This window comes from Chiloscyllium plagiosum, chromosome 40 (genome assembly GCF_004010195.1).
Source record: "Chiloscyllium plagiosum isolate BGI_BamShark_2017 chromosome 40, ASM401019v2, whole genome shotgun sequence".
Taxonomy (NCBI): domain Eukaryota; kingdom Metazoa; phylum Chordata; class Chondrichthyes; order Orectolobiformes; family Hemiscylliidae; genus Chiloscyllium; species Chiloscyllium plagiosum.
This window is the reverse complement of record NC_057749.1, coordinates 9,492,437-9,510,889: the sequence shown is the minus strand read 5'-3', so window position 1 is coordinate 9,510,889 and position 18,453 is coordinate 9,492,437. Positions and strand designations below refer to the sequence as shown.

Below are 18,453 nucleotides of genomic sequence, written 5' to 3'. Positions count from 1 at the left end.
TTAGGTGAGTGGTCAGATGCATGGCAGATGCAGTTTAATGTGGATAAATGTATGGTTATCCACTTTGGTGGCAAGAACTGGAAGATAGATTACTACCTAAATGGAGTCAAGTTAGGTAAAGGGGCAGTACAAAGAGATCTGGGTGTTCTTGTACACCAGTCAATGAAGGCAAGCATGCAGGTACAGCAGGTAGTGAAGAAGATTAATAGCATGCTGGCCTTCATAACAAGAGGGATTGAGTATAGAGGCAAAGACATTCTTCTGCAGCTGTACAGGGCCCTGGTGAGACCGCACCTGGAATATTGTGTGCAGTTCTGGTCTCCAAATTTGAGGAAAGACATTCTGGCTATTGAGGGAGTGCAGCGTAGGTTCCAGAGGTCAATTCCTGGAATGGCCAGACTATCTTATGTTGAAAGATTGGAGCGACTGGGCTTGTATACCCTTGAGTTTAAAAGACTGAGAGGGGATCTGATTGACACGTATAAGATTATGAAAGGATTGGACACTCTGGAGGCAGGAAACATGTTTCCACTGATGGGTGAGTCCCGAACCAGAGGACACAGCTTAAAAATAAGGGGTAGGCCATTTAGGACGGAGATGAGGAGAAACTTTTTCACCCAGAGAGTGGTGAGTGTGTGGAATGCTCTGCCCCAGTGGGCAGTGGAAGCCCAGTCTCTGGATTCATTTAAGAAAGAGTTGGATAGAGCGCTCAAGGATAGTGGAATCAAGGGTTATGGAGATAAGGCAGGAATAGGATACTGATTGAGGATGATCAGCCATGATCATAATGAAAGGTGGTGCAGGCTCGAAGGGCAGAATGGCTTACTCCTGCACCTATTGTCTATTGACAATAGCACCTAAGTAGCCATACTGAAAGGCTCATTTGGCTTCATCAATGGGAGCAAGGGAATCGGCAAAACTCCCCATCCAGCCATTAGTGCTTGTGCTTCCCCTATATCACTGGTTAGTGAGTTCCCTCGATCTCAGTCCCCCATCAACAAGGTGTCAAATGGACTTCCGTGCCGTTTTGCATCATTTTGAAGGCTGGTGATGTTTCTGCTTTTTCAAGAACATTTGTACAAAAGCAGCAGCTGCTGCACCTGGAGATATTTTGTTTTCTCTACAGTTTAATGCAACTTTGATGTTACACTTCAGAGATTACTGACATGCACAAGTGCTTTTATGTTCAACACAGGAAGTCTGCAAAACTGGCAAGATAACTGAGATAACAAGAATGGAATTTGGAACAAGTAGGGGAAAGCAAGGGATTTTGAATCTGACTGATGCAGAAAAGTAACTATTGCATGCTTTTAGAACAAGTGAATTTAAATTTCACATCTTGTCCACACCTTCAAGAATAGCGTCACACGATCAATGCTGGTGATGCACTATCACTTCGTGCAACGATATTAACACAAGGTGAGAAGGAAAAAATTGGAATTTCACTAAGACCATGTAGAAATGCCAATTTATCAATACACAATCACTTCAAAAGAAAAAAAAGATTTGTATTGATATTGTGTTCTTCAAGGCGAGCAAAAATCCCAAATTTACAAGACTCTCTGGATGGATATATCAATAGGAAGGGATATGAGCCAAATATTGGAAAATGGAACTAGATTAAGTTAAGATATCTGGTCGGCATTGACAAGTTGGAGCGATGGGTCTGTTTTCATGCTGTACAGCTCTATGTCTCCATAACTAAGTGCTTTCGAATATTGCTGTATTGTAGGAAATACAACAGCCAATTTGCACGAGCCAGCTCACTTTCCTTTTTGTGATGTCGATTGAGAAATACATTTTGGTCAGACCAACTGCTCTTTTTCAAAATTGTTTTACATCCATACAAACAGACAGAAAAGGCCTCAGCTCAACACCATGTCTGAAAGGCAACATGTCTGCCAGTGCAGTGCTTGTGGTTCCAATCTGACCAACCTTCTGATGTCAGCCCTAATCCTGGCTCCTCTCCCACACAAACAAATCAACATTCAGCTGAAAGATCAACTCTCCCTTACAATCAATCATAAAGTATTTTTAAGATACAGCATGAAGAAAGTTAGATAAAATACTCCCTTGAACAAAATTGTACAGAAGGGTTTGCTATAGGATTGGAAAGAAGTTATTGATGGACCATGTGATGACCGTATTGGATTTTGTTTTATCTACAGGGCCCTCCTGGATCATTTGACTTCCTCTTACTGATGATGGCTGATATCAGGCATGACATAATTGAACTGCAGGAGCGGGTGTTTGGTGAACGACGAGGCATTACCCTCGACACACTGCCCCTGGATGCACAAGAGACAGGTTCTGGGCAAGAGAAGGTGGTCCCTACACAACCTGGCAGTCACAGCAGGTGACCAGACTACCCCAGAATGTTGAATAACACTTCATCTGCTGGACCTCTGTCTCTATCTCATTGTACTAGTATGTGAATTAGTCCGATCACATCAGTATTCTTATATTGTGCCATAAACTACTTCTACAAAGAGATGAATGTACAGTGCTTGTTCAATAGTTCTTCGTGCCAAAAGTTGGCCAGATCAATTCTATTTACCATATCCTAATTCACACACCATCTCATTTCTCATCCGCCATTGCTAACCCCAATATAGTGAGTCACTATTTTGATTTTAATTCTTTCATGGAATGTCGGCATTGCTGGCAAAGCCATCATTTACTGTTCATCCCTTTTTGACATTGACCATATAACGTAGAACCACTTAGAAGGCCATTCAGCCCATTGTGTCTGCTCCACCATTCAATGAGATCATGCTGACCCGATAATCCTTAACTCTGCTTTCTTGCTTTCTCTCTATAACAATGACTCTCTGACTGATTAAAAAATCTGTCGATCTTAGCCTTCAACATGCTTAACTACACAGCCTCACTAGCTCTCCATGTTAAATAATACCATAGGTTCACTACCCACAGAGAAAAAAATACTCTCCATCTTAAATGGGTGACCCCTTACTTTGAGATTATGCCTCTGTTCTTCGACTCTCCCAGAAGGGGAACATCTTTGCACCTCACACATCAAGTCTCATAAGTTTCTTACATGTTTCAATGAGGTCACCTCTCATTCTCCTAAACGCAAATGAGTACAGGCCCAGCCTATGCAACCTCACCTCATAAAAAAAATCTCCCTCCATACCTGGGATCAATCTAGAAAATCTTCTTGAGACTGTATGCCAGATTATCTTCACTTGCATAATGGGACCAAAACTGTTCACAGTATTCCAGCTGTGCTCTGACTGGCGCCTCGTATAGTTTTAACAAGACTTTCCTATTTCTACATTCCATTCCCTTTGGAATAAAGGCCAACACTCCATTTGCCTTCCCTGTTACCTGCTGAACTTGTATACTATCTTTGTGTCATTCTTGCATGAGGATCCCCAAATCCCTCTGTGCTGCACATTTTTGCAATCTTTCTCCATTTAAATCATATTCAACTCATTTATTTTTGGAAGCTAGTGCTTCCAAATAAACCTGTTGCACTATAACCTGGTGTGCGATTTTCACTTTGTCCACCCTTGTCCAACACTGGCATTCCAAGTCATGTTTGTTCTTCCTGCCAAGGTGCATAACGTCACCTTTTCCAATAATACATGTACCATGTTTTTGCCCATTCTTGTCAATTTTTCTATATCCCTTTCCAGACTTTTTGCATAATTCTAACTACTTGCCTTCTATTTCTGTGTCATCAGCCAACTTAGCGATAATGTATTCACTTCCATTGTCTAAGTCATTAACACTTATAGTAAATAATTCTGGCCCCAGTACTGATCCCTGTGGTGCTCAGCTAGTAACAAAGTTGTTATGATGGAATTTTTCCTTGCTGTGATATATCTTTGCAGACAGCCTTGAACTATTGTCTTAAATGCCTGCCATTGTTCCTTAATCATCCTTTCTGCTAATTTCTTTTTCCAGTCCTCTCCAGCCAAGTCTGCCCTCATTCCACACTCATTATTCTTATTTAAGTTTAATGGGATGTTTCTCACTCTCAAACTGAATGCTAAATTTTACCATGTTATTGTCACTGTTTCCGAGGAAATATTGTTCCAGAAAACTATCCCAAATACACCCAATGCATTCTTCCTTACAGCTGCCTCTGCCAGTTTGATTTTCCCAAATACGTGAAGGTTAAAGTCACCCATAATTAATATATTGCCTTCTTGCAGAGGAAGTGGTGGAGGCTGGAGCAATTACAACATTTAAAAGGCTACAGGAACGGGAAGGGTTTAGAGTGCTATGGGCCAAATGTTGGCAAATGGTACAGATTAATTTAGGATATTTAGTCAACATGGATGAGTTGGACCAAAGGGTCTGTTTCCATGCTGTACGTCTCTCTGACTCTATTTGTTACATTATTCTCTGTTCTACAATACAGCTACCGTTAGGAGGTTTATAAACCACTATCCACACATTTCAGAAACAGTGGTGAGGTATCTTGTTGAACTCACTCTATCCATACACCGTGCTGATAGGGAGGAGGTTCCAGGATTTTGACCAGTGACAGGGAAGGATTGGTGATATAGTTCCAAACCAAGAAGTTGTGCTGCTTGGTAGGGAACTTGCAGACAATGGTGCTTACATACATCTTCTATCCTTGTCCTCGTGGATGGTTGAGGTGATAAGTGATGTTGGCGGAACCTTATTGGGTTGCTGATGGCATCTTACAGAGACACACTGCCACCACTGTGCATCAATGGTAGAGGGAGTAAATGTTTAAAGGTGCTGGATGGGGTGCCATCAGTGGAGAATATTTCACCAAGCTCCTGACTTGTACCTTGTAAATGCTAAATAAGCTTCTTTACAAATTCTTGCATGGCCTCATCTTATCTGCATTTGTTAACCCCCTTCCTCTGTACCATCCTTTACAGAATGCCTTCTCAATTCTTGCAACCAGTGGAGCCAACAACACTCTAGAACTATCCCTCGATATGACTGCTTCCTTTGTGGCTTTTCTCAATGCAAAAGCCTCCTCCAAAGACTCTTTCCATGCTCACACCTTCAGTCATAAGTACATTTCAGGCCACTAAGCAATCCCCATCATACCTAAATGCCTATTTTATGCTGAAGTGCCCATGAGGTGTTTTTCTGTGTTGAAGACACAATGTAAATACCTATTTCTTATTCATATCTAATGTCAACCTTGTCTCTGTAGTCCAGACTAAATCACTTATATCACAGGACTACTTGTGCAGCACTTGACACAATGTGAAAAGTTGCATGGATAATACCATTTGCCCCTTCAAGTCTGCTCCACCATTTATCATAGCTGATATGTTTCTAATACCCATACACCTGCCTTCTCCCCCTCACTCTTCATCCCCTTACCAATCAAGAACCTATCCTTCTCTGTCTTAAGTACATTCAATGACTTCTCCACAGACTTCTACTACAATGATTTCCACAGATTTACCACCCTCTGACTGAAGAAATTCCTCATCTTAGTTGTCCCTTCACTGAGGTTGGCTTTATACGCCCCAAAATGTTTTCCTATTTTAAATCCATCTGCCTTGCTTCCACCATATTCCTACCAGTGGAAATGCCTTCTCCACATCCACTCTGCCCTGGCCTCTCAGTATTCTGGAAGTTTCAATGAGATCCTCCCTCATCCTTCTTAACTCCACTGAGTATACGCCCAGAGTCTTCAGTCGTTCCTCATATGACAAGCCCATCATCCTGGGATCATTCTTGTAAACCTGCTCTGGACCCCCTCCAAAGCCAATACATCATTCCCAAGGTACAGGGTTCACTGCTCGCAATATTCCAAATGCAGTCTGACCGGAGCCTTATACAGCTTGCCCTTGTATCCAAGCTGTCTCAAAATGACTGCTAACATCACATTTGCCTTCCTAACTACCAACTGAACCTGCATGTTCATTCTAAGAGAATCCTGGACTAGGACTCCTGAGTCCCTTTGTGCTTCAGATTTCCAAAGCCTTTCCCCATTCAGAAAATAGTCTATTCCTCTATTCTTCCAACCAAAGTGCATAACCTCACACTTTCCCACATTTCATTCCATCTGCCTCTTTTTTTCCTGCTCTCCTAGCCTGTCAAAGAACTTCTGCAGCCTCCCTGCTTCCTCAATGCCAGCTGTCCCTCCACCTATCTGCAAACTTAGCAACAATGCCCTCAGTTCCTTCATCTAGATCATTTATGTATAACGGGAATAGTTATAGTCCGAATATGCATCCCTGCGGAACTCCATCAGTCGCTGGCTGCCACCTCAAAAAATATCCTGTTATCCCCACCTTCTGCTTTCTGCCGGCCAGCCAATCCTCAATCCATGCCAGTAGCTTGTCCCGAACACCATGAGCTCTGATCTTATTTATCAGCCTCCTGTACGGTATCTTGTCAACGTTCTTCTGAAAATCCAGATAGATCATGTCCTCCAGCTCTCCTTAGTCTAACTTGGTCATTACCTCCTCGAAGGACTCTAATAGATTTGTCAGGGATGAACTCCCTTTGATGAAGCTGTGCTGACTCAGCACTGTTTTACCAAGTACTTCCAAGTACTCGTAATCTAATCCTTAATAATTATTCTAAAATCTTACCAACGACTGAAGTCAGGCCAACTGGCCCATAGTTTTTTGTCTTCTACCTCCCTCCCTTCTTAAACAGGTGTGTACATTAACCATTTTCCAGTCTTCTGGGAATTTCCCTGACACCAGTGATTCCTGAAAGATCACCATCAATGACTCCACAATCTCCTTCAGAACGGTGTAGTGGAGACCATTGATCCAGGTGGTTTACCTGCCTTCAGACCTTTTAGTTTCCCCAAAAACATGAATGTTATTAAGTCACAATAGGCAGTCAGTTAGCTCAGTTGGCTGAATGGCTGATTTGCAATCAACAGCATGGGTTCAATTCCCATCACTGTCTGAGATTGCTTGAAGGACTGTCCTTCTCAATATCTCCCCTTGCCTGAAACATGGTGACCCTCAGGTTGAACCACCACTGGTCATCTCCATGCCTTATGGTCTGCCAAGATACAGCTAGGTTACCTTTTAAAGTCACAGTTCACAACTACTAATTCTAGAACATATGGTGTCAGAGTCAATCAGATCAGCCATCTTGGTGTTGTCCAATCATTGTGACAGTTGTATCATTAATGGATGATAGTATTTCAACATAGAAAAACTATCGCTTGCTCTGCTATTTTAACAAATGCATATGCCTGGTAAAAGAACACACAAAGAAATCTCCTACATGTTAATTCAAATGCACCCAGATAGGTGCTAAACTTACCTCAAAAACTGAGGAAGGTACACACAGCATCATCAACACAATGTTACTGTACTTTGCTGGCTGTTCCCAGAAATTATAGACCTGCTCTATCTTCAACATCAAGCTTTTTCTGGTTACCCATAGGATTATTTTAGATTGCAGTGATGCCTTGTATTTAGGAGACACAGACAGTTTCTGAACTAAGTTTTAGATAGATGTCTATATAGCTCATATTTTTCAAAAATCGTGCATACATTCCTATCCGCAAACCTGCCTCCTTATGTCATGATTTTGGGTCACACTTTTGCTTCAACATTGTAAATTGTACAAATCAACATTTTCATTCAATCTTTTGTCACCATGTAGTCCCAGATTCTGGCGAGTATGTAGCTCTGGAGTTGCTCACTCATCATCAGCTCCAGCTTATGTGCTAACAAAAATTTAATTTTAACGATGATTTCTGGAAAATTTACTCTATTTTATAAAGTTATACAACAGCAATATAGAGACACACCGAAGAAGGTTCAATTTTATGATGCAAATTTGTAAACATTTTCTTGTAAAATATTCAGTAGTGGTCTTTGCTTTGAAGGGAATGATTTGTATCTCAGGTTTATTGTATTCAAAGGTCTTCATGTTTGAATATGCATGTGTCTGATAATAATATAAAAACTGTACTCAGGTATCTATTGAGAGATTATATTGCGATTTGTTCTGTTTTGTGCACTATCAGTTTTCCGACTTTGGATTGTAATTGTTTCCATCGATTGAAGAGAAAAGAACTGGAACAAGGAAGTAGCAATGGGAAAACTTTGCCGGCCAATTGTCTTTCCTACAATTAAGCATGTTTCAGTTATTTCACCAGCCTATCCAATAATAAAAATCCCTGATTAGGCAGGAATGGGATGTTACATTGTGTCAGACAAGGCAATACTGGATTCAGCTCTGCTGTGATCAAAGAGTGTGGTGCTGGAAAAGCGCAGCCGGTCAGGCAGCATCCAAGGAGCAGGGGAATCGACATTTCGAGCATAAGCCCTTCATCAGGAATTATGAAGAGCTTATGCCCAAAATGTCAACCATCCTGCTCCTCAGATGCTGCCTGACCGGCGGTGTTTTTCCAGCACCACACTAATCGATTCTGATCTCCTGCATCTGTAATGCCTCTTATGGTCAAATAGTGTGTCAACCCACTGCAGCTTTAGCTGACACCGGACAAAAAGTCACTTACCTTCAATGGGCGAACATCCCTACTGAATGATGGACAAAGGAATACCACGTGACTGTATTAAGTCTGTCAATATGCTTTTGAGACCGACAATAATTCTCATCCATTGTCCGAAAGGAGTATCAGGCAAACCTGAAACCAACGGGAACAAAACCAAGTTAAAACACGTGCTTGCCATCACCCGAAATTTCAGCTTTCCTTTGGTCTATGATACCAATCGTTAATGGCAATATTTCCTCAGAGTGAATTTTCTCAATAAATAGTGTATATTTTTACATGCCATGTATTACAAATCTGATCAACTAATGTATTGCAAGGTCTGTTGATTTTCATTTCTGTTGTTGCAAGGTGAGTTTCTTCTTATACATCCTATTTGCTTCTATACGGATTAAACTGTTCTGAAATTTACGCTGAGTAACATGACAAAGTCCTAAATGAGGTCAGTTTCTAAACTTCATTCCAGCCTGTCCTTTAACCAGGAGTACAAAACTGCAGTCTCCTTAACAGGTGCAAGGAAACCCTGAAAGCAATGCTTTGTGTCCTTTTCCTAAACACGACTAAACTGCAATCTTAATTGTAATGTCTACAGTTCTGGTCCCATTCTGATTTGCATTTGTGACAAATGAGGTTGGCTTTATATGCGCCAAGATGTTCTACAACTCTGCTGGGATGAGGAGTCACCTAGACTCAAGACTCCATGCTCTCTCTCCATGGATGCTGCCTGACCTGCTGTAATCTCCAGTGTTTTCAGTACAGGTTCCAGAATTTGCAGTAATTTACTCCTACAATTCTGAATCTATCTGCCTTGCTTCCACCATCTTCCTGCGCCATTGTTAGCCTTGTCCTGTTTGCTAGATTTTCCTAGTTCCACTCCTCGCTCTGCTGTAACCATTCAGACACCCTCTGGGCCCACCTTCTGCTTCTCTACCTGTCCCAGTTTCAACTTTATTCTGTGCCATTGTAATATTTTATCATTTAGCTCCTCTTCCTTCATCTAAGCATATACTTTTCCTCTCTTGCTCCTGACCTTGCTCTGACTTTTTCTCCAGCTCCATAATGTACTTGACTAAAAACCATTCATCACTAACACCTTAGAGTTTTAAGGGTTGACTGTTCCCCCAGATGCTGCCTGACCTGTTGATTGCTCCTAGCATTTTAGGTCTATTTTAATTTTGTTCCCACCGTCCCCTATATTTGTTGTTAGTGTTCTGCCCCCGATGAGTCATGCTTGTTAGCTGTTTAATTTGTAACACAGGACATACGGCGATGGAAATGCAAATAAAAAAGGGGCTGTGACAGTAAGAGGAGTTAGTTAGGAAGGGGTGAGAGAACAGATTGGAGTTTGTCTTGAACTACAAAATTACATTTAAATAATTGTAGAGGTCATTCTCCTGTTTCCTACTTCAGCAAATGAATGATTAGCAATTGAACACATTGATCTAATCTCTACTGCTCTGTTTTCTAAGTCATTCCTTTCATCTAAAAATAGGCTTGAAAATTTGGAGTACATTAGGTCTGTATACATAGGTCTAATTATCCAGTGCTTTCTAATGCAATTGCACTTGAGGACTATACTGTTCATTTCCTTTATGTAATGCCACGGAAATCATGGCATCACCATGCCAATCTATGGGTTTCACAATGTGTGTATGTAACACATGTATTTACATTCTAGAACCAGGGGTCACAGTTTTAGGAAATGGGGTAGGCCATTTTTGGACACAGATGAGGAGAATTTTCTTCATCCAGAGAAGCACAGAAAGAAGTTGAGTTCAAAACACTGAATATTTTCAAGAAGGAGTTGAGAAAGTTCTCAGGGCTAAAGGGGTCAAAGGGTATGTGGAGAAAGTGGAAACAGGTAGAGTTGAATGATCAGTCATGATCATAATGAATTGCAGGACAGGCTTGAAGGGCCAAATGGCCTACTCCTGTTGCTGTGTTTTATGGGCCTGTGAGAGACAAAGAAATTGTGACAGCAAGAGAATGAGATCACAACCCAAACTTACATCATCTACTTAAAACAAGCATTGTAAACTAAGGAAAGCCCACTTAACCCAACAATCCACTCCTCCCAGCAGGTGCAATCAACTAAGGCAATGAAATGAATTTTTCCTAATTCATTTAATCTCCCAAGGGAGTTTAATAATCACAGGTAAAACTGATAGAAAAATACAACTAACTTTATAACTTCGATAAAACAACAATTAATTTAATCTCCACTACAATCTGCATTATTCAACCCTACCTGATTACATTCTACAGATTATATTCCTATTGAATATTGAATGATATGTTTCAGAGCAATTTAATCTTTATCCGTGTACAACCATCAACCTCATTTCTCATCAGATAGTCATCCAGTTCTTGTTCCAAAGTTATCCACCATATTATTGATAAAACACTATTCAACATTTTGGCTACCCTTAGAGAATGGAAGACTTTATTTTCTTCAGTCAATAGACTTATTCCAGCCCCAACAATGTTATCCTTGACTTAGTCACCGAGTCATACTGCATGGAAACAGACCCTTCAGCCCAACTTGTTCATATCGACCAAGTTTCATAAACTGAACTGGCCACATTTGCCTCCGTTAGGCCCATATCCCTGTAAACCTTTCCTATTCATGGACCTGTCCAAATGTCTTTTAAAAGTTGCAATTTTATCCAGCTCTACCACTTCCTCGGGCAGCTTGCTCCATGCACGCACCACCCTCTGCGTGAAAGAGTTGCCCCACAGATCCCTTTTAAATTTTCTCCCCTCACCTTTAAACCTATACACAGGCTCCCATTTGTGTTTTCTTTAAGTGCCTAAATTTTGTTCCTTCATCTGTGGCTTTGTCCACATGCAAGAAACTCACTTTGGGTGGAATGCTAAAGGGAACATGTGTCAATCCAGGATCTATTTAGTGTGGAATTCTATTCCCACACCAGAATAACATGGTGGAAAGGATGCAGTACCGATTCAACAGAGTTATCACAGAAGTTTGCAAAGATTAGGTCCGCGTTCTGTTGAGTATTAGAAAACAAGGGACAATGTAATTGAGGTGTTCCAAGGTAATTAAAAGAGCGATAGCGGAGAAACACATTTTCCCTGGTAGCGGAGTCCCGAACAATGGAATAACATTAAAAATGGAGCACAGGTACTCAGGAAAAAGTTTCCTCACACGAACAATGGTGGAAGGCTGAAACTATCTCCTCCAAAAATTCCCAGACTGGCAATGATTTAATTAAATGGTGGGGTAGACACAAAAGAGCTGAGTATTCTGTTTCTATTCTTGTATTCTTCGCTAGGTGGCTACACTATGTGACCAAGGAAGGAATCCAAATCAAACCTGTTCTCATTTAATGATTCCTGAAGAAGGGCTTATGCCCGAAATGTTGATTCTCCTGCTCCTTTGATGCTGCCTGACCTGCTGCGCTTTTCCAGCAACACATTTTTAAGCTCATTTAATGTTTGTACCATTATACTTTCTTACTCAATCCTTGTACACATGTTTTCTCACATGCTCACTGGAAAGGCAAAAGGATCTGGTCTGACTTGTTCTTTTATGACCTAGGTCCATTGTCTCATTAATATTCTAAGATCAGCATTCTCAAACATTATGACAGAACATGGAATTTTACTGACTGCCTTACACTAACCGGGTCAACATCGTTGATTTAATCTGGCATGCCATAAATAGATTGGTTTAGGTTGTTTGTCACCTGACTGAAAGCCGTGTTTACAACTTGAAAATGTAGAATTTCTAAGAATCTGTACAGTTCAGAGAGAGGCCACTTGACCCATTAAGTCTGCATCAACCCTCCATAGAGCATCCCACCCTATCACCATTACCCCACATTTACCACAGTTAAACAACCTAGCCTGCACATCCCTGGACACTATGGACAATTTAGTATGACCAATCCACCTAACCTGCACATCCTTGGACTGTGGGAATAAACAAGAGCACCCAAAAGAAACCTATGCAGACATGGGAAGAATATACAAACTCCAAACAGACAATCGCCCAAGGCTGGAATCAAAACCAGGTCCCTGGCGCTGTGAGGCAGCAGTGCTAACCACTTAAAACACAGCTTGCGCATAGGATCAGGAAGAGTTGGTACCCCAACTTTTAGTGCATTTTGACTTATTGTCAATGGTGTTTGTCTTTGTGGCCGGCAGTGAAGGAACACACACAAATTCTTCATCATATTCATTTCAAGCTAAATATATATCAAGGGTTAGATTGCCTGAGGAGAAATGCACATAGGGCACTCCTGCTACGGAATCCCGTTGGGATAACGCTACATCTTCAGTAGGGCATTGAAGAAAAGTGCTGGTAAATGGAGGGTGTCTACAGTCCCAGAGAGACAATCTCTTGGCGTGTCAACTGTACTGTTATCCTCCATCAGTTGCTACAGGAATTTAAACTGATAAGCACAACAAGCACATGCAAAGCCCAAATCATCATTGAAACTTCCTTTAAATGCATGGCTAAAGATGGCTTTTTTTAAATCTGTAATCAACGCGCACAAAAAAAACCAACAGGCACTGATTTCTATATATAGTCAGTGGTACTCAGCTATAACTCAAGTTGCCCTCTGACTCTCAATGTGACAGAATTAAACTCAGAGACTAAACTGGGCATGCGAATGTGGGACTTAGAGATTAATGATAAGCCACTGGACCCAAGTTGTGTTGACGGGTTCAGGCAGATGCTGAAGAATGCCTGGTGCAACTTAAAGAGAAAGGTTCTGCTCCAGTGTCAAACTTGTTTAATGGATCTGAGCCAGACAGTAAAGTATGAAAGTAGACTGAGATCCTTCTCTTGATAGGTTTATTCCCAGAATGCAATGTAACATGTATCTGCCTCATACCTACCAAGAACCTACTGTCTCAGAAAACCCTTTTTACATTTTGTAAACTCAGCCATTAAACATACCATTGTCTCCCACTAGACCCTGTTTGTATTTTTTTGACAGCCCATATAAATGTCTTCTTTTAAAAACAGTGCTGGAATAGCTCAGCACTTCTGGCAATGTCTGTGCAAAGAGTTAACATTTCTTGTCTGGGAGGACTCATCTTTGGAATTGAAGAGGGCTGGAAAGTGCTGTTTCTTATTGTAAATGGGAAGAAGGAGAAAATAGAGCAGATGGTAAGTATGCCTAGTGTAAGAGGCAAATGGTGTGCTTGTGGGTGTAACAGAGAGATACAGATGTAGAGTTAGTGTTAATAGTCGGGGTTAATAGCAGAAAATAAGTCAGCTCTGCTCAGAGCAAACCCATCCCCCTTTGTACTCTTTGGAAGTCAACAAAACAAATTGTTATGCATGATGTGGAGGTGCCGGTATTTGACCAGGGTGGACAAGGTCAGAAGTCAGATGAAGCCTGATTATAGTTCAACAAGTTTATTTGAAATCACAAGCTTTCGGAGCATTGCCCCTTCATCAGACTTCACCTAACAAAGGAGCAGCGCTATGAAAGCTTGTGATTTCAAATAAACCTGTTGGATTATAACCTGGTGTTGTCTGACTTCTGAAATTGTTAAGTCTCCGACCAAACCCCCTAAAAATATATTTAGGAGATAGTCGAGACCCTAACCTTTTCTTATTTAAAGGTAAGTGTAAGGTGTTGTGTTCCAAATGTATTCGATTGGTCAACCTACTCAAACTTCAGCAAAACACACTTCATTTTTACACTGCCGTTAAAAACAGATAAAATAAAAAGAACTAGCTTAACTGTAACTCTATCAAAATTCTTAACAAAATAATTAGATATATTCATGACTACTAATTAACTGTTCTAATACAGTAACATCCCAACAACACACCCTGGGAAAAAGGCAAGTTCAGTAAAATAGATTGTCTCACAGGTATTTCTCCAGTCCAAGAGGAAAAAACATCAAAACTTGGAGACAATACCAGAAAGAGATGTACTGCAGCTTCCAAAACAAGTTTAAAAACCGAGCATTTGCTCCTGAAAAATGAAAAACTAAAAACCCTGGTTCGGGAGGAGTTTGCCCCACCCATTCAGTCTGCTTCTATTGTTCCAACATTTTTTAAAAAGCCAAGGTCTCTCAAGCGGTTTACTTTATGGGCTTGTAATAGACAGCTCGGTATCGCTTACTGAAAACCTCTCTTCAAAAAAAAAAGGAACAAATACACCTTTTAAAGGCTTAGTATTGTCACAAAACAGACTAGTTAACTAATCATGAACAAAAACAGAAATTGCTGGAAAAACACAGCAGGTCTGGCAGCATCTGTGGAGAGAAATCAGAGTTAACGTTTCATGTTCAGTGACCCTTCTTCCAGCATCTATGGTTCTTTTCTGTTTCACTAATCAACCTGTTCAGAGATGTTGTTGCACACTTCTGGGGAAGGTAGAACTTGAACCTTGGTCAAGGGATAGGGGTAGTACCACTGCACCACAAGACAGCCACGCCATTTGCTTTTAGAGATGGCAATTAAAAGGTAAGCACTGGCCAGAACTCCAGGCATAACTCCCCCCGGCTCATCTTCAAATGGTGATCCTGTACACGCACCAAGCACATAGTTGAGATCTTGCTCGAACACCTCCTCCAATAGGTAGTGCACACATCCTCAATACTGCACTAGATTGTCTGTTTGATTTTTGGGCTCAAATGTGGGACTTGAACACAGATTTTGTTTGATTCAAGCAAGAGGGTTACAGGGCCACAGATCTGCTCAGTACTGCCTTCTCAGTGAGGGATAGGCAGTAAGTGCTGAAATTGTCAGTGACACCTGCATCTCATGAACTTAATAACTGAAAGAAGTCCTCCCGACTGGAAATCCCAGGTTTAAGTCCCACCTGCTCCAGAGATGTGTAATGTCTAAGCAGGTTGGTTCGGGGGAAAATTAAAAATAAACATCTCAAAGTACATGGGAGTCTTCAGGGATCTGAAGGTGGAGAGTGTTGCACTCAGCAATCCCACACAATAGTAGATTGTGGCAGTTCACAGACTCCCAGCCCAACTGTTCATTTTGCGGCGCTGTGGAGTCCATGGACCACATTTGTTGCGGCCATTTGCACTCCCTTATTTAACCAGTTATTTGACCAGTTTTTGGTTGCACTTCAGCCCTATGTTCTTGATCTTTGGGCAGCGTGTGCTGGGGGGCTGTGGGCAGATCAGAGGCGCTACTCCTTGTGGGCATGGCCGGGCTGGCTATAAACAGGTCCAGGCAGCGAGCCATGGAAGGGGTTGTCTCTGCCAACTGTCTGCCCTTCTTCCACGGTTATATTCATGACTGGGTATCCTTGGGGAAGGAGCATCCGGTGTCCATCAATGCTCTTGATGCCTTTAGAGAGAGGTGGGCACCACGGGAGATACAATGCTTTATTTCCTCCTCCAACTCCATTTTGATTTCGTCTTGTCTCGCTCTCCTTACCTCACCCCCTTCACATTTGGTGGCTTGAATTGCCAGTTATGGGTTTTGCTTGTACATACTCAATTGGATAAATGGGTGTTTTTACTGGTGGTGGTTGCAAGTTTACAAAAAAAACATGGTGATTTGAGTAGTGGGAAGGCACTAACTCCTGGATGGAGGAAAAGAAAAACAACTTTTAAAAATCTTAAAGTGCTTCACAAGGTCTGCTCCATGGAGTCCTTATCTATTAATACATCGGCCAAGGGAGCACACATTCCGGAATTAAACAGTCCACAAACACAATGCAGAGAAAATTCACACGAATGGGGCAAGGAATGAAGAACATCAGTTATGAAGACAGACTCAGGAAAATAGGACCGCATTCCTTGGCGAAAGAAAGGTTTTGAGGAGATTAGACTGAGGTAGTCAAAACCAAGAGAAACTTGGACAGAGTAGGTTGGGAGAAAGCAATTCCGCTCACAAGGATCAAGAATGATCGCAAATCAACTATGTTGATTCCGGAAATAAGAGGACTGGCTTATGAGGAGAAATTTAATAGACTGGAATTATACTCTTTGGAATTTAGAAGAATATGGAGGAATTTTATAAAAACATATAAAATTATGAAGGGAATAGATAAAATAGAAGCAGGGAGGTTGTTTCCACTGGTGTGTGAAACTGGAGCTAGAGAGCATAGCGTGAAAATAAGGGGAAGCAGATTAAGCCTGAGTTGAGGAGGAGCTTGTTCACCCAAAAGGTTGTGAATCTGTGAAATTCCCCGCTAGTTGAGGCTAGCTTGTTTAATTTTTTTAAGCAAGGATAGATTTTTGAACAGTAAAGGAGTTAAGAGTTACAGTGAAGGGCAGGTAAGTGGGGATGGGACCACAAAAAGAATGGCAGAGCAGGCTCGAAGAGCCAGATGGCCTACTCCTGTTCCTATTTCCTATGTCCTTATGATACGGAACAGCCTTGAAGTAAGTGTGAAAGATCCAAAAGTGACATGAGAAAAAACCCACCCAGAGTGGTTAAGGTTGGGGATGCACTGTCTAAGAGCATGGTGGAGGCAGATTATTTGGAACACTGAGAACTAGTTAGACCATCAGCTGAAAACAAACAATATGGAGAAGTTGGGAGAATGGCACAAAGCAAATTGTTCAAGCAGAAACAATGCAGGCATGATGAGCTTCTTCTGTACTCTAACAATCGTGTGAAATAAACAGTTAGTAGATTTGCTTTTGGTGGAGTTGTTTGAGAAAAGGAGTGTTGAGTAGGACACCCTGCTCTCCTTAAAATAGTATCATCTGTCTAAACCAAATCTAGATGAGACCTCAATTTAGCAACTCAATCAAAGTATGATTCCCCTAGAGTGAACCATAACCCTGCGTCATACATGTAAGCCTACACACTACAGAAAACTTTACAGGTTTGTGCACCTGTCTGACAAACACATCTACAAATCTCAGGTGAAAGCTCCCTTCAGTTTTCACCTGCACCGCAAGCACACACCAGTAGGGGTCACTGCCCAGCAAGTGGAAGCTGGAGCCCCGATGACTTTTCACTTGCCTCTGACTGTTTGGAAGGCCAACCACAAAACCTACACTCCAGCTGAGGCTCAGATCAGCTAACACAGGCACAGAGCAGGGATCAAATCCGTGAATATCTGCATGGCTTAGTTTCAAAACCAACTTTGCAAACTTTCAAAGTAATAGAGATTGTCTTTTAAGCAGGTTTGGTGCCAAGCCAAAATGCAAACTTGTAGAGAAGGAAGAATTGAATTCCTAGAACTAACACTAAACACCATATTTCATTCTTGCTGCAACAGTAGTAAGATAAAAGAAGGGATCTTTAATTTTACTGCTCAACCACACATTTCTTTCCACATATTGGTCAGTGACTGAGATAAATTTCTTTCAAACTGGTTGGCAATTGTAAATGATCAGTATTAACTGCTGATTAATAAGAAATAGATGAAGGCAGCCAAACAGCCAGTGCACCTGCCTCAACTATTTAATATAATGATGCATGATCTGACTGGAGCTTCAGCTTCACTTTCTCGCCTGTCCAATCAAAATTATGTTAACACATCTATTCAATGACCCACTCCTTTCTGGGGAAGTGAATTCCTGAGGAAATAAATTCCTCTTCATCACCATCTTAAATGGGAAACTCCTTATTTTAAACTGTGTTCCCTAGTTCTAGATTCTGCCACAAGTGGAAAAGTTATTTGAGTATCCCCACCCTGTCAAGCAACCTCAGAATTTTGTGTGTTTCCCTTGGGCTACCTCTCATTCTTCTAAACTCCAATGAGTATAGGTCCAACCTGCTCAACCTTTCTCAGAAGACAAACCTATCAATCTACAGATAGAACAAAGAATAGTATAGCACAGCAACAGGCCCTACGGCCCACCAAGACTGCACCAACAAATGATGCGTTTCTAAACTAAAAACCTTTTGCCTCTATACGGTCCATATCCTTCTATTTCCTACCTATTCATATGTCTATCATCATGACTCTTAAATGTTGCTACTGTATCTACCTCCACCACATTCAAGGAACTTGCCATCCTCTATGTAAAAATCTTGCCTCTCACATCTTTAAATTTACCTTTTTTTAAATCTATGTCAT

At 41.3% G+C, this 18,453-nt stretch overlaps 1 protein-coding gene across 2 annotated transcripts in view; it reads left to right on the top strand.

Moving 5' to 3' along the window:
• The window catches only part of LOC122542489 (collagen and calcium-binding EGF domain-containing protein 1-like), a 158,159-nt gene extending 149,929 nt beyond the window's left edge, over nucleotides 1–8,230 (top strand). For both annotated transcript variants that reach the window (XM_043680264.1, XM_043680263.1), the window contains 2 exons: nucleotides 2,169–2,356; nucleotides 7,970–8,230. In XM_043680264.1, the coding sequence (XP_043536199.1) occupies nucleotides 2,169–2,356; nucleotides 7,970–8,078 (297 nt within the window). In that variant the 3' untranslated portion in view covers nucleotides 8,079–8,230. The remainder of the gene's footprint in view (nucleotides 1–2,168; nucleotides 2,357–7,969) is intronic.
• Nucleotides 8,231–18,453: the final 10,223 nt, after the last annotated feature.